Source organism: Cervus canadensis, chromosome 25 (assembly GCF_019320065.1).
Source record: "Cervus canadensis isolate Bull #8, Minnesota chromosome 25, ASM1932006v1, whole genome shotgun sequence".
NCBI classification, from domain to species: Eukaryota; Metazoa; Chordata; class Mammalia; order Artiodactyla; family Cervidae; genus Cervus; species Cervus canadensis.
Genome location: NC_057410.1, coordinates 22708976 through 22735418, shown reverse-complemented (window position 1 = coordinate 22735418; position 26443 = coordinate 22708976). Strand labels below are relative to the sequence as shown.

General features: G+C 36.4%; 1 protein-coding gene across 3 annotated transcripts in view; it reads left to right on the top strand.

The window, feature by feature from the left end:
• Nucleotides 1-26443, top strand: part of SLC38A4 (solute carrier family 38 member 4) — a 75939-nt gene that overhangs the window by 17611 nt on the left and 31885 nt on the right. For 2 of the 3 annotated variants that reach the window (XM_043447141.1, XM_043447143.1), the window contains exon 2: nucleotides 25591-25820. In XM_043447141.1, coding sequence (XP_043303076.1) covers nucleotides 25702-25820 — 119 coding nt within the window. In that variant the 5' untranslated portion in view covers nucleotides 25591-25701. Of the gene's footprint in view, nucleotides 1-13417; nucleotides 13566-25590; nucleotides 25821-26443 lie in introns of those variants that run through there. The other variant, XM_043447142.1, reaches the window with a different exon arrangement.

Here is a 26443-nt window from a genome sequence, read left to right as displayed (position 1 = left end):
TTCTTAAGCATTTGTGGTGGAAACTCAGGAGGCCATATGACCGCATCTGTTTCTACATTTTGAAAATGACCTGTACATACACCTAAACATTCCTCATGGGTAGATCTAAACTTGGTGACAATGCATATGGAAACTGAACACTTTTATTTGCTAAAATCCTAGAAAAAAAAAAATAGAGTCTCACACTTTTCATTCTAGCTGGAGTGAGAAGACATCTAAACATGTGTTTCATCTCTTTGCCACATACTTCTAAATCCTTATATTTAGTGTTGTAAATACTATCTATACTGGATATAAAAGAAATATTTAAGCTGTATTTCCTATGATGAAAACATGACCAAAAACATTAAGAAAAATCTTTAGGGGATATTTTCAACAACTCACTGCAGTCTCATTTTTTTTCTGTTTCATATTGTAGTTCTTGCTCCTGTTGATGCTTTTCATAATTGGGTATGGGAGTGATGAAAATCTTGTTTACTTAACAACTGCCTCAGGAAAACCAGTCTACATGGTGACACATTGGACAATGAGCAATACAACAGGCTAGTTATTGTTATCCTACCACCAAATGGGCAGATTTAAAAAACAACTAAATTTATCTTCTGAAAATTAAACAGCATTGTTGAGACCATGAGTCTTAGTAGTCTAGATAAGTATTAAGTCTCAAGATATTATTGATATAATAAATATACTTCAACGTTATTCTGTTTAGGAGAAAGACAGGGCTTGGTGTCAGTACGGATACATTCATGTGAGAACAGTTCATTATGTCAGCAACTGGAAGACCAACTGTTTGAAAGAGGAAAAGATGGAAAGAAAGTAAAATATCAGGGTGGATAACACCGACTTTTACCAGCATTGTGTTTATTCCCATTTCTACCCATACCACCTAGGAAAAAATGGCCTGTTTCCCAAAAAGCATAAGAATGTTTGATAAGAATACTGAAGATTTTTAATGTTGTTTTTTGTTTCTATAAAGCTTTCTGTTTGAAAACACCTGCATATATGTTTCCTTATCTCTAAATTTCCAAGAATAAATCGATCTGGAGGTAATAAAAAATAAAAAATTTGATGCACTAGTTATTTAAACTTCAACTCATATTCTAAGCAGTCTTATACAAGTTAGCTGGAAACTAGTGAGAAGTAGCATATGTGCATGCTTATAAGACTTCCCTGCATTTAAGAGATAAGGAAATAGAAGTTGTGGGTCCTTCTTTGATCAAGAAGGGCCTCAAAGAGAGCCAGTCATCCATTCATGTTGCCAGCTTATCCAGACACTGACTCATAATGATTAAAAAGGTCTTACGTTTGAATCAACTGGTTCTGATTAGACAAACCTACGTGGGTGGACAATTTGAGAATTAGTACAAGAAGGCCAGCAATCTCAAATCCCATAGTGTAAGCAAAAGGTCAGTCATTTATTGTGGCATCTGAAGCATGTGTCTTGGAACATTTTGGGGTCTTCGTGTTTTGTCAATCTTATAGAAAAAAAAAATCCAAAGCAAGCCAAATCAAACCTCCCTAGAGCTACCAGCATATTTGCATGTTTAAACACTGTCTCTTGAGGACACCTTCAGAGGTAAATATGTACCGTGGTACTGTTCAGCTTCAGAGGTTGGTTAATGTTAAACAAAAGCATGTATTGCAAACGGTATCTTATTATGAGGTTGCTTTCTGAGATTCCACGGGTCAGGGTCAAAACCTGCCGTTTTCTAGCTTTTCAACAGCACTAATCAATAGTTCAACAGATGAAATAATACTCTAATAAACAGTGACAATACACTTCCAAACCAAAAGGTGTTGAAAGCAATTTAATTCTATGATTTAGTTAATGTCACATTGCCCTTATAATCAAACAGCCACAAAAATACTTTTTATTTCTATAATGCTTAAATATCCATTATCTCATTTCATCCTCATGGCCATAATGGTTCTTATAAGGCACAATTTTAAAGAGAAGACTGAATTCTAAAATATTTACATTCCTTTATCTGCTTTTCAACAAAGAAAATAAGAACCATATTAGTTTTCGAAGTTAGAGACAATTCCTTAAGCATACACATATAACAAATACATGATATTTATTATGTGTCAGAAACTCTTCTAAATGTTCTACAAATAGGGGCTTAGTTAATCTCCACAACAGCAGAGTGAGGGAGGCACTATTATCTCCTTTTTACAAAAGAGGAAACGGAGACAAGGAAATAAAAAGCAACTTGCTCAAAGTCAGACGATTATGAAGTGACAAGAATCAGAGTTAAGTCTAGGCAGTCAAAGTCCAGAACCTATACTAGATTCAGCTACACTAAATGAGACACAGTGTCTGCTCCTAAGGACTTCAAAGTCTAGAAGCTCCTGTAGACCAATATGCTAAGAGAGCAGGTTGGAATGGTAGCAAAACTTTTAGAAAGCAGAGATAGCACAGGGGAGGGAGGGATTAACTCTGCTTTGTAAAGCCCTTCAACTAGTAGGCAGCAGAAGAGGGCTCAGATCTGAATCCTTGAATTTGGACTCCAGAGTCTGTGTGCTCTCCATTTCATAGGGCGACTCCATGTTTGGTAGAAGAATTCGGAATTACAGTGAGAAAACAACAATGCACTTTTAGTACCCTAGCATATGAACCAAAGGATAAAAGCTAAGTTTGTTTAAAAAGGGGAAAAAAGCACTGTGAATCCTAATAGATACAAATGTAAACATAGATACAGATCTTTCGTATGTGTAACGTAGAATATATAATTTAAAAGATATATATAGATAGCCACAGAACTCTTGTATATCTCAACCCAACTGTAAAGCTCTCCAGTCATTCTTGTGACTTGGGGTTTGTCAGAAAAAACAGCCAGATGTTCAGAAGTAGAAGGAGAGACTAAAGATGGGAAACTCTGATGGGCACGGTTATAGGAACATACATAATAGGTGTTCAATGTTTCCACCCTAATTGAGTGATTGCTAATTGATTGATAGAAAACAGGAAAAGGAAAGGAAAAAAAGAAAAGATTAAAGACAATTCATTCTGTTATTCACCTCTTAGCTTGCTAAAATTTTGATGAGAATTATTTAAATCTAAATATTTAGAATAGGAATTTTATGTCAACAATCAGAATTTTATGTCCAAAGAGTCTCTAGGGGAAAACCACTTTGCTATTTCTTTGACAGGTATATAAATATAGTTACCATCTATTTACATTTCTAAGTTTTGTGGTTCAAATGGTGGCAAAAGGGACTCTATGGGAAGAAAGAAATAACTTTTGCCAGTAGGACCTATAGTCATGTTTTTAAGTGTTTTTTTTATCACACAGTAGATCTTCAATAGATGAATGGGTGAATTGCATTTACTTCTTCCGGTGGTCTTGTTGTCACCTCAGGAATTATATAATTTGTAAATGAGAAAACGAAGGCCCACAGAGTTTACTGAGTTGATAGTTCCACAGCTAGTAAATGATGGAGTTAGACTAGGAGCCCAAATCTTTAGAATCAAGCGCAATGGTAAGTATTAGCATAACAAAAGAGAGAGGCTTAGTTTAGCCATTCAAATCCTTTGGGTGTCAAAGATTAGAAGGGATGAATAGAGACAGTTTCAAGACAGAAAATGTGAGCTTCTCTCAGCCTTCCTCTGAAAAAGCTGTTAAAAGTCATAAGTTTCAAAGGAAATGTCATCAGTCTTTTAAAATTGAAAAAAGGCCATAAGCAAAATTATTTGCATCACCATGATTGTCTTATGTGCATGTAAAAATCAGATCACCCATCATTAAAAAACAAGTATCAGTCTTCCAATTGTTACGCTTCCAATTATTACACTATACTGCTGGGGCTACTGCTGCTAAGTCACTTCAGTCGTGTCTGACTCTGCGAGACCCCGTAGACGGAAGCCCACCAGACTCGCCCATCCCTGGGATTCTCCAGGCAAGAACAGTGGAGTGGGTTGCCATTTCCTTCTCCAATGCATGAAAGTGAAAAGTGAAAGTGAAGTCGCTTAGTTGTGTCCGACTCTTCGCGACCCCATGGACTGCAGCCTACCAGGTTCCTCGGTCCATGGGATTCTCCAGGCAAGAGTACTGGAGTGGGGTGCCATTGCCTTCTCCTATTACACTATTCTAGATACTATAAAAAAAAGAATTAGAGACTGTAGACACTTGAAAAGTAGGACATTAATATTACTAAGTATATCACTCATATATAATTTACTTGGTTATCAATCTTCACTTAGATGTATTTTTAAAATAATTAAGGAAAGTTTACCAAGACAGTACAAAAACACATTAATAATACTTTCTTGCTGTTTTAATATTTAAAAGATGGCAGGAATTCTTTTTGACCAATACAATTTGCCCTAATTTTATCCATATTAGAAAGTTTATGTCTGCTTTCTGGCGATCTTTGATACAAAATTCTCTGTTTTGATAGCCTTAGAAAATATACCATCTTTACCATGACTGACATACATTTTTTGCAATCAAATTAACAAAAACTTTGAAAAAGGAAAAAAGAAGTTTAAATAGATTGAACCTTAGATTGCAACTTAAAATATAATTTTTAAATATCTAGGAATAACTAAAGAAAGGGTCAAGATTTCTATAGTTAAAAATTCAATTCCTGTAAGTCTTATAATTACGGTAGTTATGTGAGAGGTGGACCATAAAGAAGGCAGAGCACTGAAGAATTGATGCTTTTGTACTGTGGTGTTGGAGAAGACTCTTGAGAGTCTCTTGAACTGCAAGGAGATCAAACCAATCAATCTTAAAGGAAATCAACCCTGAATATTCGTTGGAAGGACTGACGATGAAGCAGAATCTCCAGTTATTTGGCCACCTGATGAGAACTGACTCATTTGAAAAGACCCTGAAGCTGGGAAAGATTGAAGTCAGGAGGAGAAGGGGACAACAGAGGATGAGATGGTTGGATGGCATCACCGATTCAATGGACATGAACTTGGACAAACTCCAGGAGATGATGAGGGACAGGGAAGACTTTCGTGCTGCAGTCCGTGGGGTTGCTAAGAATTGGATACAACTTGGTGACTCAACAACAAATCATATATTTACATCACTTTAAGCAAAATACCTCATGAACGTGAATTTTTCTGTTCTTAGGGAAAAAATTATAATACAACAATCCTGCAAACACAAAGCGGTGACCCCAGCTCACCTAAACACAATGCAGGAAAGAATCGCCTCATGAGACCCTGATGGTTATTACTGTTTGCAGTAACCTTAACTATCACCATTCCTGACAAAGCACATTTTCTTCACATATCTGAAATTGTGAGCTCTATGTGACATTGCTGGACCAGTCTTTTAAAATGAACTCACCTGAACTGAACAGAATAGAGAAAAAACATGGAGCCCTAACCCCATGTGATCCCACCAGCAACTTTGCCAGTCGAATTTTTTTTTAACATTTCAGGAACACCAGGCAGCTGGGAGCTGCTTCTTGTCTTCTGGCTTTTTCTTGTGCCGTCTCTCTACCTGCTGTCTGCTTCCCGCGCCACTGATCTTGGCCAGCTCCTGTTTAACTTTCAGTCTAAGCCCAGCTGTTGCCTCTCTGATAAGTCTTCTCTGTCCTTTTCAAGCTGAGTTGGGTGCTGCACTTCTCTGATCCCCTTCTCCATTCCCATGGGCATTTCACATACCACATTATAGCATCCTGACCTACTTAAGCAGATTCCCTGGAGAGACCAGGGCTTCTTGAGAACAGAGACTGGGTCTTATATTTTTGTCTGTCTTGCCTTAGACCCTACCTTAAAGCCTGGCACATAGGTGTTCAATAATACTTATTTAATGAATAAATGAAGATGACTGCTTACTAGGCTGTAACAGAAACTATCTCACAGCATTACGAGAAAATATTGAGGCTCCAAATATATTTAAATATCTCTATTTTTCTCAATAATATTTTGAGAATTATTACAGTACCTCTTGCTGATTGGGAAGAAAAAAATTCCATCCCTTCAGAATAAACTGGACATGGATAATTTTATCTATACCTTAAATAACTCAAATGCCCATTCAGAACTAAAGTTTTCTTTTAAAGAGAGTTGATTGTTTCTGATCAAGCATCCAAAATATTCTCACTAAAAATAGAGATTTAGTTTGTGGCTAATGTCTGGGATTGATTAACAAGTTTTACAAAACCTAGTATTTTAATAGTATTTATTGTTTTCTCATAGTAAAAGTAATCCATACTCTTTAAAGTTTATGGGAAAATACAGATGAGAAAAGAAAGATTATCGACATTTTCACAATCTGGAAATAACCACTCTTTATATTCTGATATGTGTCCTCTAAGGCATTTTCCCCTTTCCCTTTAAAATATATATATTATATATATATATAGTATATTTTTATATATTATATGTATAATTTTAAAAACAACACTAGGAACATATTATTGTTAGATTTTGTATCTTATTTTTCAAAAGTTATTATAATTACAATTTTCTCATGCCCTTATTATTATTTGAATATTCTTTGAACACATGACTAGTGATTACTGCCAAATATTCCAGGAATCCAGCTCTCTATAAAAGGACTAATGGCTCCTTACATGTAGTATGGACATTCACCGTACCATCTCACAACTGTCTCTGAGCACAAGAAGGAACTACTCCATTTTAATATGTGGCATGATCCTCATTTAGAATAATTATAATGTTTCTTGTTGCAACCCTTAAATAAGTTCTAAAGAATTGTTTTGGATGCACACATTGAGACAGCACCTTTAATAAAGACTTTCACTCATTCAACATTTATGCAATACCTACTATGAACAGGCATAGCCTAATATTAAGGTAAACAAACAAAATAAATTATTTACAACTAATCTAATTTGGCTGTCTAGACATACTTGAACTTATCCCTAAACCTCCTAAGTATACCATCTGCCCAAATGTCCCTCTCGACTGCTGTCCTGCTGAATGAGGTCAAGACATTTACTTTTTCTGAGTCAGCTTTCCTATATTTAAAGAAAGACTGGTGTTACCCAGCCCTCCAGGAAGTAGAATTCCTAGCTCATAAAACCCATAAAGTACAAATAGTTCAGTGAATCTTGTCATGCTGGCTCCTGCTAACCCTTGTAGCAGAGGAGAGTACGTCTGTCAACAGGCTGCAAAGAGCTCTGACCACATCATGACCTGGCCCTGGGGGTTGCTTACAGCTCAGCAGAGAGAGAGAGAGGACTGCCCCCTCACTTACTGAGATCTGACTCAGGAAATCATCTGCATTCCCTGAAAAGTCCATTAAGAAATGTCAACATCACTATTATAAGTCTCACTCAGCTAACATTCCTTTGAGGAACACCTTAGTGTAGACTTGCTTTCCTGGTTTCAAAATTCTGGAGAGGCCAGCTTGAGCATATCTTTTGTTATTAGGGACACTGATTCTCATACAGCATTGATTGGTGTCATCCCCCTTTTGGAGAGTCCCTTCCCTTTAAAAACCCTGCTGGGTGATTTTTTTGTCTCCTTTGCTGTCTATATCTCCTCCCAGTCTAGCCTGGCAGCCTATTGGGTCCCAGCTTAAGAAACTGTTGGTTGTCCAATCCAGGCAAGATGACACCAGGATTACAAAGTCCAATCACTGATGAAATTACAAAATCCAAATGCACAGAAATTGTTTTGAAAGGGAATTTGCTTTGAAAGGAAGTGCTGTTATAATTTAATCATTATCTCCTAGTAGTGCTGTTTTTTCAAGCAGGCATTTTACATGATAGGAATCATATAAAGCAAGGAAGGACTGGTGCTGAAGCTGAAGCTACAATACTTTGGCCACCTGATGTGAAGAGCCAACTCATTGGAAAAGACCCTGATGCAAGGAAAGATTGAGGGCAAGAGGAGAAGGGGCAGCAGAGGATGAGATGGTTGGAGGCATCACTGACTCAATGGACATGAACTTGGACAAACTCCAGGAAAAAATGGTGATGGACAGGGAAACCTGGCATGCTGCAATTCATGTTCACAAAGAGTTGGACACAACTTTTTAACTAAACACCACCACCAATTAACATTTAGAATTTCGGTACATTATTTAAGTTATAATTATCCACAAGCCCCACAGATCTTGTTATCTTTCTTCACCTTGGTGTAGCTGCTCAGGCAGAAGCCTAGAATGAACTTGAGATACTTTTTTCTCTGCATCGTTTCAAGGTGGGATCAAGAAATAAAATGGACCAGAAGGATCTTAGTTGCTTGAAAGGCAAAACGCAGAAAGCAAAACATGAACATGAGCTGTCTTCTAACTAGTTTTTTTTTTTTTTATCAGCTGAGGCTAAAGGAATTTTCTATTTAGGTCTGTGACCAAGTCAGTAAATTTGTCAACCTGCCCCAACTTTGTTTGCTAATTTTGCAACACGGTGACTATTCAAACATTTCCAGAATGCTCCATTGTATAACTGTAAAGGTGGTTTAGGCTGGATTCAAGAGAGGGGGACGCCATCCTTCAAGCAATTTCCTCAGCACATGTGGGTCATTGCTCTTCTCTTGGTCAGGAAATTTTTTTTTTTTCTGAACAGAAAAGCAGAGCCTCTCCCTGGGGCCAGGCTGGGCAGCCTTTTGAGAACTCATATTTGAGAGGATCCCAAATTTAGACTTTTAGAAGGTATCATCAAATAAGGCTCTTCATAAAGTCACTTGTATTATATGTGTGTTGAGGTGTTATTTCTTGAAATAGGAACATTGAAAAATGTATGACAGTTCAGAAATCCGCTTTTGGATTTTTAAAAAAATTTAAAAAGTATTTTTGAATCCTCTGCCAAAGAAGAATTAGAAAATTATTCATTTGTATTTCTATATTTACAGTTAATTTGGTATGTGGCTTTTGAGGGTCATATTTACATTTTTCTTCTTGTAGTCCTTATTTTTTTCTGTAAGTTGAGATTAATAATTTCATAACTATGAAGAGAGAGACCTATAGCACATCTATGCTTCCCTCACACTGCAGATGATTCAAAGGACCTACGTGCTCAGATCACCTCCAGGATAATACGAATTCTGTGATTTGAATGATTTAGGAAGATTTATGCAACATTTCTATATGGTTTTTCTTCTTTTTTAAAAAATGTATTCATACTAAGACAGATAAGATGAAGAATTTGGAGGGCCAAAGAGTGAAGTCAGTAAAGGTCACAAATGCTCTTTTTCCCTGGAAGCCGGAAACCCAAAAGCCAGAGAATAAACCCTAAGTTAAAAAGAAGTAACCAAAGTATTGTTTCTAATTGCAATTAGGTTAGTGTCTTCCATTTCTAGGAATGGCTTGGTCATTGTAGATGATTGCTACAATACTGTAAAATACAGTTGGATTAATTCACATATTGTCTGTATTTGGAAGCACTAATATTGTAGGATGAGGACAGACCTATAATCTTGGCAACTGATCAACTGTATTCAATTTTGGGTTCACAACTCTAAAACCTAGAAATTGTAAAAGATAACTTATTGAAGAATAAGGCCTTGTAAAGACAGTATAGCAATTGAGAGAATAACTTTGAAACATATGTGTTACCATATGTAAAATAAATAGTTGGTGGGAAGTTGCTCAATCCAGAGAGCTCAACCCAGTGCTCTGTGACAACCTAGAGGAGTGGGATAGAGGGGGTGGAAGGGAGGTTCAAGACGGAGGGGATATATGTATGCTTATGGCTGATTCACATTGTCACAAGAGAGAAACCAACACAACACTGTAAAGCAATTATCCTCCAATTAAAAATAGATTTAAAAAAGCACAATGTAGCACAGAAAAGTTAAAAAGAAACAGAAGCAAGGAAAAAGGTAGGTGACTTAAAGGGAAATTAAGGTAGGAGCAAAGAAAAGCACTTGAATACAGATACAAAGGCAATACAAAATTATTAAACATTAGGTGATTTTTGTTTCTTCGTCATTACTGTTTCTACCCATAGTCTTCCAATTTGGTTATAACCACATTGTATTTCCAAGTATTATTTTGTCCCATGACTACAGTTAGAAATTTGGGTACAATCATGAGAACAAGAGGTTATCTTTCCCTGTGTCATTGCAAAATGCCATGACAGTCTGGCTAAAGGATATATATATATATATATATTTTTTTTTTTTTTTTAATTGTTGATCAATTTTTAACTTTATCCAGCTGGAACTTTCCCTTCAAAGACATCGATGAATGTAGAAATTTGAAACAAGATGAATAGTGCTTTTAAATATGGGCAAGAAAAAAATCTGATTTAATGCACGGGTATGATCTGAATCAGTTTGAGTCAGAAAGTTTGTACTTTTACTAGATAACATATTGGGATATACATTCTAGGATCTTCTCTGTACTATTTGAAAATGAGAACCACAGATTGATGGAGTGGTGAAGTGGATGAGTTACCACCATATATTCTCTTTCTCTATGTAAAGAAATATAGAGGTTTCATTACAAGTTTCTTATTTCTGATAGAAGTATCACATAAAATTCACACCATGCGTTGTGAGCTAGTGAAAGTGATAAATAGAAACAGGAGTACAAGAAAGAGTCAAACTACTGTTGACCCCACTTCAAATCCTTTCCATTTGCCTTCTCTTCTGCCATTATTTTCAGACGGGTAAATATCACCAAAGCCAAGCCATCAATCAGCCTCCTCAGCATCCTTCTTGTCCTTTTCTCCATCTCTACCCTATCATCCCACCTGTATCCCTCCCTGCTGATTGTGTGATTTTCTTCAAAAGCTTTCAAGAGATCTTGATCACAGAAATCTGAGTTCTCTAGATTTAATGCCTTTTATAGCCTGAACTATTCCATTCCAATCTCTTTTTCTCTGAAAAGTCTCTGCTGCAGCCAGACTAGCTTTCACTGTTGCCAGAATATGCTTCTAGCCTGTCTACATTTTGCATCCAAAATGCCTCTCCCATTCCTCTCTATCCATTGGAATCTCACCCAGACTTTAAGGCCTTTTTCAAGATAAGTAGGCTCCCTCAAGTCATCTTGGATGATCTTAGCCCCTGGGGACTTTTCATCTTCTAGAGTCCTGGAGTATGTGATATAATTCTGCTGATATTAATCATATTGTAATCTGGAAGCTGGGTATCTCTTTAAGTGGACATATACTACATCTCGCAAACCAACTCCCCACCTCAACCAAGTCTCATATGCCTGTTCTTGGTGGCACTTCTATGAATTTCTTATGAAAAGGATCATAGTGCTTGTCATTTCGTTGTTCAGACTTTCTTCATTATTCACTATCCACATAGTTTTCATTGTATTCATTTTTTTTAAAAGTCTGTGCATATTCTGGTTCATTACCTCTTTGTACACTGATGCTTGTACCAAATTAGATCCTATCAGATTATGTGGCATTTTCATGTTTTAAAAATCAAAAGAAATCAAAACCTACTGCCAAATGTATATGAAATTACATTATGATATGATTTAAGAAATATTCAGAACATAAAACTATAATGCTTAAGTCTGCATTTTCCTTGTGAAAGGAAAGTTACTATGAGTTTTTTCAAGACCAAACCATACATTTCTTCATTAATCTTTGCATGTCCAAACATGTCAGGTATCTAGGGGAAAAATAATTTCACAATAACAAAGTTCCTGTCATTTTAATTCAGCCAACTTTTGTCAAATTAATTTGTCTATGTATATTTGACTTTTGAATCAATGTCATGAAAGTTTTCTGATAAGAATTTTACAATTAGAGTAGGTTCTAAAAAAATATACAGCTCTTCAGAGAAGTCTCTTATGTGTACTTTTCATTTTAATCCAGCATGCTAATTTGCTGTAATTACTTAGTGAACTTGAAGAACATAATAATTATATGGATGCCAAGACTTAAAATTTGAGAGATAAAACTGTAGGTATTTATTCATTTATCTCCACCCTATTTTGCATGAAGATATACTATGAAATGAAATTGCACTATTACATGAAATTTTGCTAGAACACAAATATTTCATTTTATAACAATTAGTGCAAGTTTTTGCTTTCTTAATTTTATACTCATCTGATAACTTTGCAAACAGAAGAAAATCTTAAGTTGGAAAGATAATAATTAAATGATGGAAATAACTTAAAAAGAAATATTCTTTAAATTTATCTGAAATTTAAATTAGTGTTGTTGTTGTTGGTCAGTTGCTCAGTCATGTCTGACTCTTTGCAACCCCATGGACTGTAGCTCGCCAGGCTTCCCCGTCCTTCACCATCTTCCAGAGTTTGCTCGAACTCCTGTCCATTGAGTCGGTGATGTCATCCAACCATCTCATCCTCTGTCGTCCTCTTCTCCTCCTGCCTTATATCTTGCCCAGCCTCAGGGTCTTTTCCAATGAGTCAGCTCTTCGCATTAGGTGGCCAAAGTTTTGGAGCTTCAGTTGACAACAAATTAGTGTATTTGTTATTATTTTTCTCCTAGACCATAATAATTTTCATCCTATCATGGACAAAACTACAAGGTAACTGAAAAATAAAGAAGCAACAAGTAAAAGACAAATGAAAGTAAACATACTATGTTAAAGTTAATAGACCAAATGGGCCTATTTGAAAGGGAAAAGAGAAATGGATAATTGGACACTTTGCTTAATGTTTAATTTCTTGTATCAACTTAAGATTTTCTCAAAGAACAAGATTTAGTTAGTTTGTTTTTTTTTTTTCAGAAATAGGAAATTGACACAACTGTTGCAATCTAGCATCTAGAGTTTCTTTTGATTGGTTACTGGAGAGCTCATCGATATTATAAATATTAAAAAGGCAAAGAACTCTTAATTCCGGACTGATTTTTTAATCTGTTTTCTCACTTAACTTTCAGAATGTTGTCTGCTTTATACATTTTCATAACAGAATGAATTATTTGCCAACACATTTTAACTCTTCTGATGTATGGAAAGTCAAGCAGATTTTTTTGAAAGGGAGAAAATGTTTGTTTAGAAATTCTTTAAACACTCCAAATAATGTTTTGCTTACTCAGCACACTACCTTTGAAATGGTAGCAGAGGCTGAAAGGGCTTAGGATTTCCAGCCTCACGTCACCTTGAGTAACTTGGTGCTGTTGTGAGTGTCTGTTATCCTAATATAACATTTCCTCTGAATAAAATCGACAATTCCAAAGAAAACAACTCTTCTGCTATTTTATACTTTCTACACTTTCTGATTGTAATATTTCATTAAGCAGTCTGATTTCATTACTATGGTATTACTTTAATTTGACTTCAGTTCAGAAAACTCTAGAAAAATTAACATTTCAGATTTATCAGTCAGCCAAGCTGTAGAATCTTGATACAGAAAGATACCGATCAAGGTAAAGCTTTCAGTAAGTGACTATTTTGTTGTATAAAAGCCAAAATTCTAAAAGCAAACAGAAATTGGTGTAACTGGTGTTTAATCCGAGTGTATAACAGTAAACTGATTTAGCTTCTCTATTTTTTTAAGAGCTGACGCAAGTTGGACGGAGGGAGGTGTTGGGTTGAGGGGTTGGTGGTGATTGGCTTGTCTAGCTCACTCCCACTGGTCTTTAAATCATTGTCTAGATCCCCAAAAGTTCACATAAGTCAACTCTGCAACAGGGGTCTGCTATGCCAAACAATTCTGGAAAGACTGCACAGGACTGGATAAATAATTAAGGTAAATCTGTTTTTACAAGAAAACTTGCAGTGTTGAAATAATGCTTCATTTCTTCTTTTTATGGTATTGATTATTTATTACTTTTCTCATAAAAAATCGATTCAATATAATGTCAAATATTGAAATTATTTACCCAGATCCTGGGAGGAGGCTCTGGAGTGAAGAATTGACACAGTTTGTCTTAGGAAAAAGTATAACATTTGAAATGTACATTCTTAGTGTTATTGAAGACTTTCTTTATCTTAAAAACAAAAACACACACCAAAACTTAGTTTACTCAAAGAAGGAACATCATACGACTACAGCAGATGTGAAAGGCTAAGTGTTTGGGTGGTGTCATTTTGAAAAGAAGAAAAAAATGTTGTGTCTTAGCTTGTGTTTTTATGTAACCATTTTAGTGAAGGAGTATTTTTACAGCAAGTTTACTGGAAGAAACTGACAGATTAGTAGAATATAAGCAAAGCGTTAGATATAGAAAGTCTGGAATCAGATATCTAAAAATTAGATCTGTACTCCTCAAACTTATTTATTAGACAGTGGGAGAATTCTCAATGTATTTTGAGCTTCTTATAGAGCATATGGTGATTATTTTAATTAAATGTCTAGGTGATAACAAAACTGTTTTATAACTCAGTGAAAAAATATTTTAAATGATGATATACATCATATTCATGGACAATTCATTGACTAAGTTTTATTCTTGACAAACTAAAAAAAATTTAGGTATGTTTCCTAAAAAAGATAACCATTTGTTTTACAAGACAAGATCTTCCATTTTTTCAGATTTATATTTAGATAGTGTTTTGGGATTTTCTGGAAAGTCTTTCTACTTCTAAGAAGTATATCAGTACCATTTAAGTACTGAGAAATGTAGTTTTGAGAGCTCAACTCTTGACTTTTCTTAAACTATGTTATACAGTGTACTTTAGGGGTTATTGAAGCTATTATTTTTAATATATGAGTTAATTTTTAAAAAGTTAAATCGTTTATTTCAGAAGGAAAAAAGTACCTCTGTGGGTGGTCCAGTATCTATTATATAGAATATAGGCATTTAGAACTTAGTATATCCATAATTTATGACAAATTATTAAATACTATGCATTAACATGGATAGCATAAGGAGTTCACTGTGTAATATTAAATATGCTACATATCGAGGTGCACTTCTGGAAACAAACTACTGTTTGGGAAAATAACTAAAATTTATGCAGGAATTTAAGGTATTTCTTAACATTTAAGATGACTAGAGAATCTGTGTCTTTTTCTAAGAGCAGAGCTAGAAAATTTATAAGTGAAATAATGTATATGGATTTTATGAATAGTCCTTTACACTTCATCAAAAGGCTGCTTTAATTCTTATATTAGCAAGCGTGTAATATTCTTAGCAAAGGGACAAGACCTCAACATATGGTAAATTCTTTCAACTTTCCAGTTCTCCCTTGATATTATTTCTAAGCTATGTCTAAGTAGAGGAAGGGAATGAAAATGCTAAAATATTAGTATCAGCAATACAAAGTTGTCAATTGAAGGTGTGCATGCTTAGTCACTCAATCATGTCTGACTCTTTGAGACGCCAATGACTATAGCCCAGCAGGCTCCTCTGTCCATGGCATTCTCCAAGTAAGCGCACTGGAGTGGATAGCCATTCTCTTCTCCAGCGGATCTTCCTGACCCAGCAGGGATCAAACCTGGGTCTCCTGCTTTGCAGGGAGATTCTTTACCATCTGAGCCACCAGTGAAGCCCAAGTCAAGTGGATACAGTTTTGCTATTATTGGCAGTTTCTTTTGTAAGATATACTTCAGACTGACAGTGAACGCTTTTATGAAAGCTGATTTCTGTGACTAATGAGTCATCTGAGTATCAACATGTGATTAGAATGACATTGTTGGGGAAATTGTTTAAGAGAATTTTACATAAAGGTAATATTAGATTCATTTAATTGTCAAATCGATATTCATTTATCCAAGATATATTTTGGATGTGGATTTAAATCAGCTCCTTTGATGCAAGATAATTTGGCTTTTAGAAGTTGTGGTTGGTGGTGGTTTAGTCACTAAGTCATGTCCAACTCTTGTGACCCCATGAATTGAAACCTGCCAGGCTCCTCTGTCCATGAGAGTTCCCAGGCAAAAATACTGGAGTGAGTTGCTATAGGATCAGCAACTTCCTGCTCATCCAACCGAAGGGTAAAATCTGCTACCTGAACCTAGATTTCAGAGTAGATTCATCAGAACTGGACTGGCATGAAAAACAAATAGCAATGGAAGGAAATTTAGCTCCTTTTGTGCTTTTATCAGGTAAAATAAATGTTTATAAATAATACTACAAAGAAAGGTTATATATAATGTTTAATAACTGAAAGTTGAATATAAAGAATCAGCTATTTAGGACATTCAGATAATGTAGTAAGTATGATGAAACAAAGACTTCTAAATGGTAATGGTGTTCCAAATACTTTTATTTCAAATTTTGATTTTGCACCTTCATGAACGAATAAAGTAAAATGGCAATGCAGAAGATCACTGCACTGAAATATCCAGTCTGTTTCGGCAAAACCTCTCTTGTAGAGAAACCTAACTTCTTCATAGTGAGAAGAAGACTAATTTCATTAGACTATAGAAAGTTCTGTCAAATCAAATTTGATTTTTCTTTTAGAAGAATTGTGAACATTCTTTGTACAACAAAGCTGCTCTTCTTCTTGGGAACCAGAAGGGAACATTTCTATTTCACTTTGAAATGTTAGCCTATAAAGCTATAATAAGAATTGTACTTGCATCTATAGAGGAGAGCATATAAAATTGCCTTGGTCTTAGAAGAATATGTCACCAGGTACTATGCTAGATAATGGAAATATGTGTAGTCTACAAACCTGACCTTTTCCCACCTTCATGAAATTTTTTTTTTTTGCCTAGCAGAGGAGAAAGTTATTAATATTTATCAAATGATCATACAACTAAAAATGTAAGTTCAAAGTGTGATGAGTTTGTAAGGAAGAGGAGACCGTGCTCCATGGGGGAATCTAATTTAGACATGGGGCCTGTCTGACCATGTGGCAGTTAAAGATTTTCAGGTTCTTTTAGTTAACTGTGGGAGACACTTTGTTAAGAATGGGGGGAAGGGAATTCCAGGCAGAGGGAACAGCAGGTTAAAAAGGTCTTGAGGTGGCAATGAAGAAATGAAAGAAGTCCAGTGAATCTAGTGAGTAGGGGGCATCATGATTCAATGCAGGACTCAAGATCTCTGTCTGGATTAAGCTATGTAGAGCCTTATAGCATGTTAGGAAATTTGACTTTATTCTGAAAAGTACTGAGAAAAATAATTTTGGGTCCTTAAACGTGTAGTAATTTGGATTAACATAATGGTCATGGAGATAAAAGTAAATTAATTTTAAATAAATGTTGCAAGAAAGATTGATATGGTGATAGAATGGACATGGGAGAGGGGGTACAGTATAGAGAAGGGGAAGTACCTATAATGATAACTAAATTCCTCTTTTTCTTTTAATATTATTTATTTGGCTGCACGGGTCTTAGTTGCGACACACAGGATTGCAGCATGTGGGATTCAGTTCCCTGACCAGGGACTGAACCCAGGCCCCCCTGCATTGGGAGCACAGAGTCTTAGCCACTGGACCACCTGGGAAGTTCAGCCAGATTCCTCCTATTGTTACCGAAAGGTGTATGGGATCCAGCTGCTTGACCCCCAAAAGCCAATAAACAGGCAGGTTGGTGGAAAGGAAAGTTTGCTTAATTTCAGATGCTGGCAACTGGGATGGGGTGGGGGAGGGTGGACATCTGTCCAAAGGCCAACTCCCTGCCCCCTCCAGCACCATCCCTGAAAAGCAGGGGATTAGAGTTTTTATAGACAGAGAGAGGGAGCTATATGCAAAAACAGCACAGTCAGCTCTGACAGTCATCTTCAAATTGATCATTGGTGGTCTGGTCAGTCTCATCTTGGTTGTTTTAGGTACAGTTAACCTTCAGTCCCAAGGTCTGTTTGTTCCCATTTCTTTGTGGCCAGTTCTCAGAATTGTGGTAGCTCATGTCGTGGGTACAGTCTAGTCATCATTTAGTTAATTCTTCCACCTGATGTCTGAGTATCTGTAAGACAGCTCACAGGATATGGCTCAGGATATTATCTATAGCCTTTGAGAAAGAACTGAAGGTCCTTGACTATGCTAATGACTACATTATTATTATTATTATTTGGTTTCCTTTGTTTCTGCATTTTTGACTTCTCTGATTAAACTTATTCTTTAACTAAGGTTTTCCACAGGCAAAAGGCAGGCAGAGGACAAGGGGCAAGGGCAAGGACTATCAGGTCCGGCTCCGTTTCACTGTGAGCACCTCTTACGAAGTGCCATGTACTGAGATGGGGAACAGCAGGAGAATCTACTGCTATGAAAACTAATACATTATATATTATATTATGAAAAGGGCTTCCCTGGTGGTTCAGACAGTAAAGAAGCTGCCTGCAATGCAGGAGACCCAGGTTTGATCCCTAGGTCAGGAAGATCCCCTGGAGAAGGGAATAGCAACTCACTCCAATATTCTTGCCTGGAGTTTCCCACGGACAGAGGAGCCTGGTGGGCTGCAGTCCATGAGGTGGCGAAGAGTCAGACATGACTGAGCGACTGAGCACACACACATAATATGTTGTCATATTTTTCAATCATAGCATCATTCTTTTCTAGTTCTCCAGGGAGTGATTCATTGATTAGTTCCATAAGTATTTATTCAGAGAAAAAAGTAAAGATTATAATATAAGAGCTTGTTAAAAAATCTGTTTTCTCTACTAAACAGAATTCATCAGGTATAGGGATTGTGTCTTATTCATGCTTTATCTTTCATAGTTTCTGGCTTATAGTTCATTCTCAGTATTTGTTGAATAAATAAATAAATACCATCTTTCTACATTTCCATGTTGATTAATCATGTTGTTAAGGTTTAGCAATTATGCTGTAGTCTAAATGCTTTAAAGGACCTGCTTTGTGCAGCAGGCAAATGATTCAGAGTATCTAGTTCCTCATAATTTTCTAATTCTTTTAAAATTGTGCTTTTAGCTGGTGTTCCCTTAAAATAGATCAGTAATAGAATCTTCAGAGCTAAAGATATGAGCTGTGAAACTGTGCTCCAACCTTGATGAGAAGATGTCCCTTGACCAGGACCAAAATTAGGATTAGGGGCCATACTTCATGCCATCTATCTCATCAGACAAATGGCCCAAGGTGGTAGAGAACTCAGGGAGACCCAGGAACTGAAAGGAGGCCAGAGTACCTAGAGCAGTGAGGTGGGAAGAGTGTGGAATGAGTGAAGTCAGGAGCAGAGGGACCATGAAGACCTTTGTGGGCATGTGGAGAATTTTATACTTCATCCTAAGAGTAAAGGAAAGACAATAGAGGATTTTATGCAAATAAATGACATGATCTAAGTTTTGTTTTTAAAAGATCAATATGCCTGTTTGTAGAAAATGAATGAGGAGGGGGAGGGTAGGCAAGAAAGGATGAAGGTATCAATTATGATCGTTGCAATTGACAATGTAAGAAAGTTTGGACAAAACTGATGGTGGAAGCAATAGAAGGAAGTGGACTAATTTGAGAAATACTTTAATTGTTGCAAAATCAACTAGACTTTAGAAAGGAATAAATGTTAAGGATAAAAAATTAGAAGACTGATATTTCTGATGTGAGAATCTTGGTAAATGGTGACGACATTCTTTGGATTGGAAATATTGGAAGAGGGAAGAACTGTCACAAGTTAGATTTTAGGCACATTGAATTTAAACTGCCTTTGAGATACACAAATATATATATATATATCAGGCTACTGGACACATGTAACTGGAGGTCAGAATGAAGGCCTGGGCCAGAACTGTGTCTTAGAGAGTCCATGGTTTATGAAGCCTTGGGAGTAGATTGGAACAAGGGGAGTTTAAGACCTATCCTTGAGGAATTCAAGGAAAGAAACTTCAAATGAAATGATCCTTCTTAAAGAAACAAAATCATAAAAGATCTGTAAAATAATAAAATCAGCATTCAAAATCTAAGATCATTGCGTCTGGTCCCAACACTTAATGGCAAGTAGATGGGGAATTAATGGAAACAGTGAGAGACTTTATTTTGGGGGGCTCCAAAATCACTGTAGATGGTGACTGCAGCCATGAAATTAAAAGAAGTTTGCTCCTTGGAAGAAAAGCTATGACCAACCTAGACAGCATATTAAAAAGCAGAGACATACTTTGCTGACAAAGGTTTGTCTAGTCAAAGCTATGGTTTTTCCAGTGGTCATGTATGGATGTGAGAGTTGGACTATAAAGAAAGCTGAGCACCAAAGAACTGATGTTTTTGAACTGTGGTGTTGGAGAAGATTCTTGAGAGTTTCTTGGACTGCAAGGAGATCAAGCCAGTTAATCCTAAAGGAAATCAGTCCTGAATATTCATTGGAAGGACTGATGCTGAAACTGAAACTTCAACACTTTGGCCACCTGATACGAAGAACTGACTCATTTGAAAAGACCCTAATGCTGGGAAAGATTGAAGGCAGGAGGAGAAGGGGATGACAGAGGATGAGATGGTTAGATGGCATCACCAACTCGATGGACATGAGTTTGAGCAAGCCCTGGCAGTTGGTGAAGGACAGGGAAGCCTGGTGTGATGCAGTCCATGGGGTTGCAGAGTTGGACATGATTGAGGGACTCAACTGAACTGAATTGATCAGCAACAAATGGAAGTTTTAAGAATTCCTACAAGCCAGAAAGCAGATAGGGGTGGAAAACCTGTGAAAGAGAAAAGGAACCAAGGTAAACCCGATAATTGGGCTTTTTCCAGAGGCAGTCCAGTAGGAGTTCCAAGTTAAGTCAATATACACAAAGAGGAGGCATGGTTCATGAACAACCAATGACCAGGTATTCACCAAGGAACTTCATCTGTTTGGGCTGCCCCTTTTGGTCAAAAAATAAGGCTGCAACCTAGTCTGTAAAGAGAGCCTAAGAATGGACTCTATAATAGATATTAAGACCTCCACAGCAGGCACAGAGAGATAACAAGCAAAAATGGAAGCTCCATCAAGAGGAAAACACATCATTATGCCAGCTACCTACAGTGTGTGCTACCTACAGTGCCAGCTCTGTCTGGGAATGGAGTCCTGCAGTTACTCTGCAGACAGACTGGCTGCATAGACGCCACTTACCCCGGACCTGTTGTTCACTGTTTAGTCACTAAGTTGTGTCCAACTCTTGCAACCCTGTGGACTGCAGCCTGCCAGGCTCCTCTGTCCATGAGATTTCCCAGGCATTCCCTTATCCAGAGGGGATCTTCTCCACCCAGAGATCAAATCTGCAACTCCTTCATTTGCAGGCAGATTCTTTAATACTGAGCCAGCAGGGAAGCCGCAACAGGGAAGCCGCAACAGGGAACCTACAGGGAAGCCGCAACAGGGAACCTACACGGGAGCAATCCATCAGTGGAATGAGCCTGTGAGATTTCAGAGAAACCCCAAGTACTAGCTTTCTAAGTTAACCAATGTACTCTTCATTCATAAATATGAACAGACAACCTAGGATCATTAAGAATTTCAGGAAAGCCAGGCAAATGGAAGAGAAGAGCCAAGATGAACAAACAGAATAACTCCAGGAAAAAATAGATAATTTAGGGAGCAACAAGAGCTTTTGGAAACTTGAAATCAATAGCCTTAGAAAGGTTTGTGTAAATACTGCATCTGTAAAACAAACAAAAGAGACGGTATGAAAAAAGAAGAGAATAAACAAATGATCAGAAATTAAAAACATGATTGTGAAAAATAATTAGCTAGCAGGTTGAACAAGAAAATGGGTACAGCTTAAAAGTAAACAATGGTTTTCTACTTTACCCCCAATACTTTCTAGCAAAAGCGTGAGTTTTTCCCATACCAGCCAATTCTCCCACACCAGCAGGGAGTCCTGCAATTTAATCAATTCTGGCACTGTTTCCTGGAGTTAGCATCAGATCCCACATATTAAGGGCTCAGTCCCACAAGACTGCCTCCACTTCAGATGCAATGGCAAGTTCAGACCTCCTGTACTTCTGACCAGTCAGCTATAAATCAGATTTAATCATTTCCTAGAATCACTCACAGAACTCAGGAAGACAGTTTGCTTACTAGATTACTGGTTTGTTATAAAAGGATATAATTCAGGGACTGCCAGATGGCAGAGCTGCAGAGGACAAGGTATGAGGAAAGGGACTCAGAACATTCTCACCCTCTTCTTGTGGACCACTCTCTCAGCACCTCTATGTGATAACCACTCCAGGAGCTCTTCAAACCCCTTCAGTTAGGGTGTTTTATGAAGCTTAATACCTAGACATGACTAAATAATTGGCTGTATGTTATTGACTCAGCCCACACCCTCTCTCAGTTGATTGGAAGTAGGGTTGGAAGTTCCAGCTCTCTAATCAATTGGTTGGTCTCCCTAGCAACCAGCCTCCATCCCAAGGGCCATACAAAAGCCACTTCATTATCATAAACTCAGGTGTGGTTACAAGGGTCTTGCTATGAAAAACAACAACAGCTCCCACTGCAATGTTGTGAAGTAATTAGCCTCCAACTAATAAAAATAAATGAAAAAAAAAAAAAAAGAAAAAAGAAAAACAATAACAGCAACAATAACAAAAACATCTTTATCATTTCAGAACTATTTCAGGAATTGGGTACAAAACCCAAATATTAGTTATGTAATTACATTTGTAGCTTTGTGCCAGAAACGGGATGGAAGACCAAACGTATATGTATTATTATATCACAATGTTACACAGCTGCAAATCAAATTTGTTATTCTGGAAATTAAGGAACTATCCCTGAACATTGAGTAACAAAGAGACGGGAAATAAAGAGAAAGTCTTGGCAATAGAGATAAAAAGGGCCAGTACATGACTAATACAAGTTTCAAAGGAAGGGAAACATTTTAAAATGGTAGAATATTTTTTATCAGAAGAAGGATACAAATCTCTTGAATGAATGGGCTCCTCACGTGTGGATTAAGATAAATTTTTAAAACTACTCCTATCTAGTTACATCCTGGAGAAATTTCAGATTTTGTTAAGGAGGAAAATTCTAAAACCTTCCAGAAGAAAAAAAAAATCAAAGAGATGAGAATGATTCATCAGAGGAAGCTGGAAGTCAAGAGACAAAGGTTTTCAACCTTGTAAAGGAAAATGATTTTGAATCTAGAATTCAAGCAATCAAAAAAGTTTAAGAATAAAGTAAAGACACTTTCCAACGTGAAACAACTCATAAATTCTATTTCTGGACCTATTGTGTGAAAAATTTATTCAAGGGAGTATTTCAGCACGATGCAAAATGAATTGAAGAAAGGGGATAGCATGGCATTCAAGACACATGAGCAGCTGAATAAGACCCAGAAAAGGGAGGAGGAAGCCCTTCAGAAAGTAAAAGAGTGTGGATAATTTGCTTCCAACATTTTAGTGCAAGCCTGCTAAATCGTTTCAGTCGTGACTCTTTGCGACAGGCCACCAGGCTCCTCTGTCCATGGGATTCTCCAGGCAAGAATACTGAAGTGGGTTGCCATGCTCTCCTCCAGGGCATCTTCCCAATCTAGGGACTGAACCTATGTCTCTTATGTCTCCTGCACTGGCAGGCAGGTTCTTCACCGCTAGTGCCACCTGGGAAGCAAAAATTTTAGTAATATAGGATTATATTGCCTTTATTATGTAGTCAAATACACCACTTGGTTCTTTGGGCATACTATTTACACAATTGTAATGTAAATCACAGCACAGCAGTGTTGTTGATTATTTAGGTAAATTATGAGAGATTTGTTTTACACAATAGATGACATTATCATGAATCTCAACATTGTAGAAATATTTCGTGAGCTGAAACAATTAGGAGTGTGGAAGAAGCAATTAGGAGTATAGAAAGAAGTATGTTAATTTCATTATCTTTCCTAAGTGTCAGTTTAGAGTTGATAAACCAAGTCAGAGAGGTTTTAGTGAATAGTTTAGATTTAGAATGACTATCTTTAAATGAAGAAGTAAAAACAGTAACTGTCATTAGTGATTGCTAGTGGCAAGTGAAACTGATACTGTGGGATGTTGAGACAAGTTTGTACTCAGTACAAGTTTCTATTTTTTCTTTTAATTGTATGCTTCTCTCTGGTGCTTCTAAGATTTCTTTCTTTATCTTTGATGTTATACACTTACACTGCCTTTTATTAATGAAAATGTTCATTTTTCTTCTTCCTGTTGGAAGTACTGTGTGGGTTTTATGAATCCTGAGAACTACTCTCTTCCTTTAGTTCTCAACAATTCTTTGTCCTTTTTGTCTCTCATCTCACAATTCTTTCATATTAGAATAACTATTCAGACATGTTTAATTTTTACTTCTGTTTTTCTTCCCCATGTTTTTTAACTTCATATTTTTCTTTCTTTCTTTGTGATATAATTTGAGTGATTTCCACCAATCTATCTTCCAGTTTCATTACTCTCCCTCCAGCTGAGTTTTTAAAATATGATTATATATTTTATTTTTAGAATTCTTTTTTTTCATTTATTTTTATTAGTTGGAGGCTAATTACTTTACAATATTGTAGTGGTTTTTGCCATACATTGACATGAATCAGCCATGGATTTACATGTGTTCCGCATCCTGATCCCCGCTCCCACATCCCTCTTTTTGTCTTTTTCTCAAACCAGTCTGATCTTCTTCTATTGTTTTCATAATCTGTAGATGTTATTTCTTATTTTGAATCTTTTATTACTTTTTATTATATTAAATTTATAATACATCTTATTTTTTCTTTTATCATAAAGTCCATTTTAAATTACTTTGCAGTTTGTAGTCACTCAGGTGTGAATTGTTACTTCTTGTGCCTACTGACTCTCCTTGTGAGTTTCAGTTCCATCTGTGATTTGCAACTTTTGTGATGTGGAATGTGCAATCATCTTGATCAAGGGTTGTCCTCCACAGATGGGCTGCTGTGGTACTGGATTTATGGAGTCATTCTCATGTACCTGTTTCTTATTTGCCAGGGAATTTATGGATTCCATGCATACTGGAGCAATTTTTATGTTAGTTTCTCTGCTCAGAATTTCCTTACCAAATGTAATGTATGTTTCAGAACCACACCTTCCAAGAGTGATAGTATTTTCCCCAATGTATTGATTCAATAAGAATTGAATGACACTAATAGTAAAAATTTCAGAAATTAACATTAATGGATTCATAGCAATTTTTTTTGCACAGTACTAGTCCACCCCTTTTCACTTAATTGAGGAAAATGAGGTCAGAAAAGTTAAATGTGCTGAGATCCAGTGAGTTAAAGGCAGAGCAAAGCCTAAAAGCTCAATCCCTTTCTTGTTAAAATGCATTTCAAAAAAAAAAAAATGCATTTCAACTTTGCATAGGCGGTGACTGAGGCTGATTCAAAGATAAACTTGTACTTACTTTTGTTAGTGTTCTTAACTTTGGTTTCAAGATCCAAGTGCCTGAAAAGTGGCTCCCTGAGCCTGACTCTATCTTGTGTTGCATGTTATCAAGTCTTTTGATGGTGTTAATTCTTTCATTAACAAACTAAAGCAAAATTAACACAGTAATTTTCTGTGTTACTGCTGGTGGAGCCACTGGTAGATTCTACCTTGGCAGATCTTTCTTTCTCAACAGCTTACCATTGTCACCCATATAAGTAATACAATTTTCTAACAAATACCTAAAGTTTTTTGAAGACTGCTACCATGTCTTAAGATTTATTTTTTTCTTCCTACAGTGACTATCAAAGCCCCTGCCATTGAAAAAACATTCTATAAATACCAGCTAATTTGGCAATTTATTATGAATTTTCCATTTTCTCTTTCATTTTCTTTCTTTCTTTTTGGTATTGGATAATGGAAACTTTGGAGACATACTTTGTGAATTTTCCAGGAATTTACTTACTTTTCATGTTTTTACAGAGAACATACACAAGTAGGTGATTTGGATTTATTTATCTAATTTAAAGAAATTTATAATGATTTATTCTGTGTTCTGTTTGCAGAACAGAGTGTTCTGAACATAACACCAAGTAGAAGAGTCTCAGGCTGAAGGTACAGTATCTTGTTTACACTGAAGGAGCTTGTGTGTGGACAAGAAAGCGCTGACAGCTCAAATGGATCCCATGGAACTGAGCAATGTCAACATCGAGCCTGATGATGAGAGCATCAGTGGAGAAAGTATTCAAGATAGCTACACCGGGATGGGAAATTTAGAAAAGGCAGCAATGAGCAGGTATGGGGTTAAAATGACCAGGCTCCATGGAAAAATGAGAGGTTTATGGACATGGAAAACAAAATTTTTGTTGGGAAGAACTGGATTTATTACCTATTTGAGAGATAGCAATGATGTTGATGTTAACACATCAACTCTCTGATCCTGAAGTAGACATTGTTATATCATTATTGTATGTCAGTCCTTTGTATGATTACTTTATTTTTTTTTTTTGTATGATTACTTTAAAATTATAGTTACAGTGTTCTTGTTCCTATTAATACTATAGAATAATTTAAATTATAATTAACATACCATTTCTCTTACCTTTTGGGTTATTTTCTCAGGTTTCTCTTCTTCTGACTGCTCTGTTAAGTGTTTCTACATCTCCAGAGTTCTGCTGAGATTCTTCTCTGCTAAAAGTGTCCTTTGAGCAAGCTTATTCACAACCATCATGACTTCACCCACTGAACATATGCCATATCTTCAGCCTGTTAAATTTCTCAACTGAATTTCAGATCATCATATCCAACTGTTTACTATACATCTCTACTGGATGACTCATGTGTCTGGATTGCCTCCTTGATTAAGTTACACTTGTGATGTCTAATACTGAACTCTTGTCATCCTCTTCAAAATTTTCT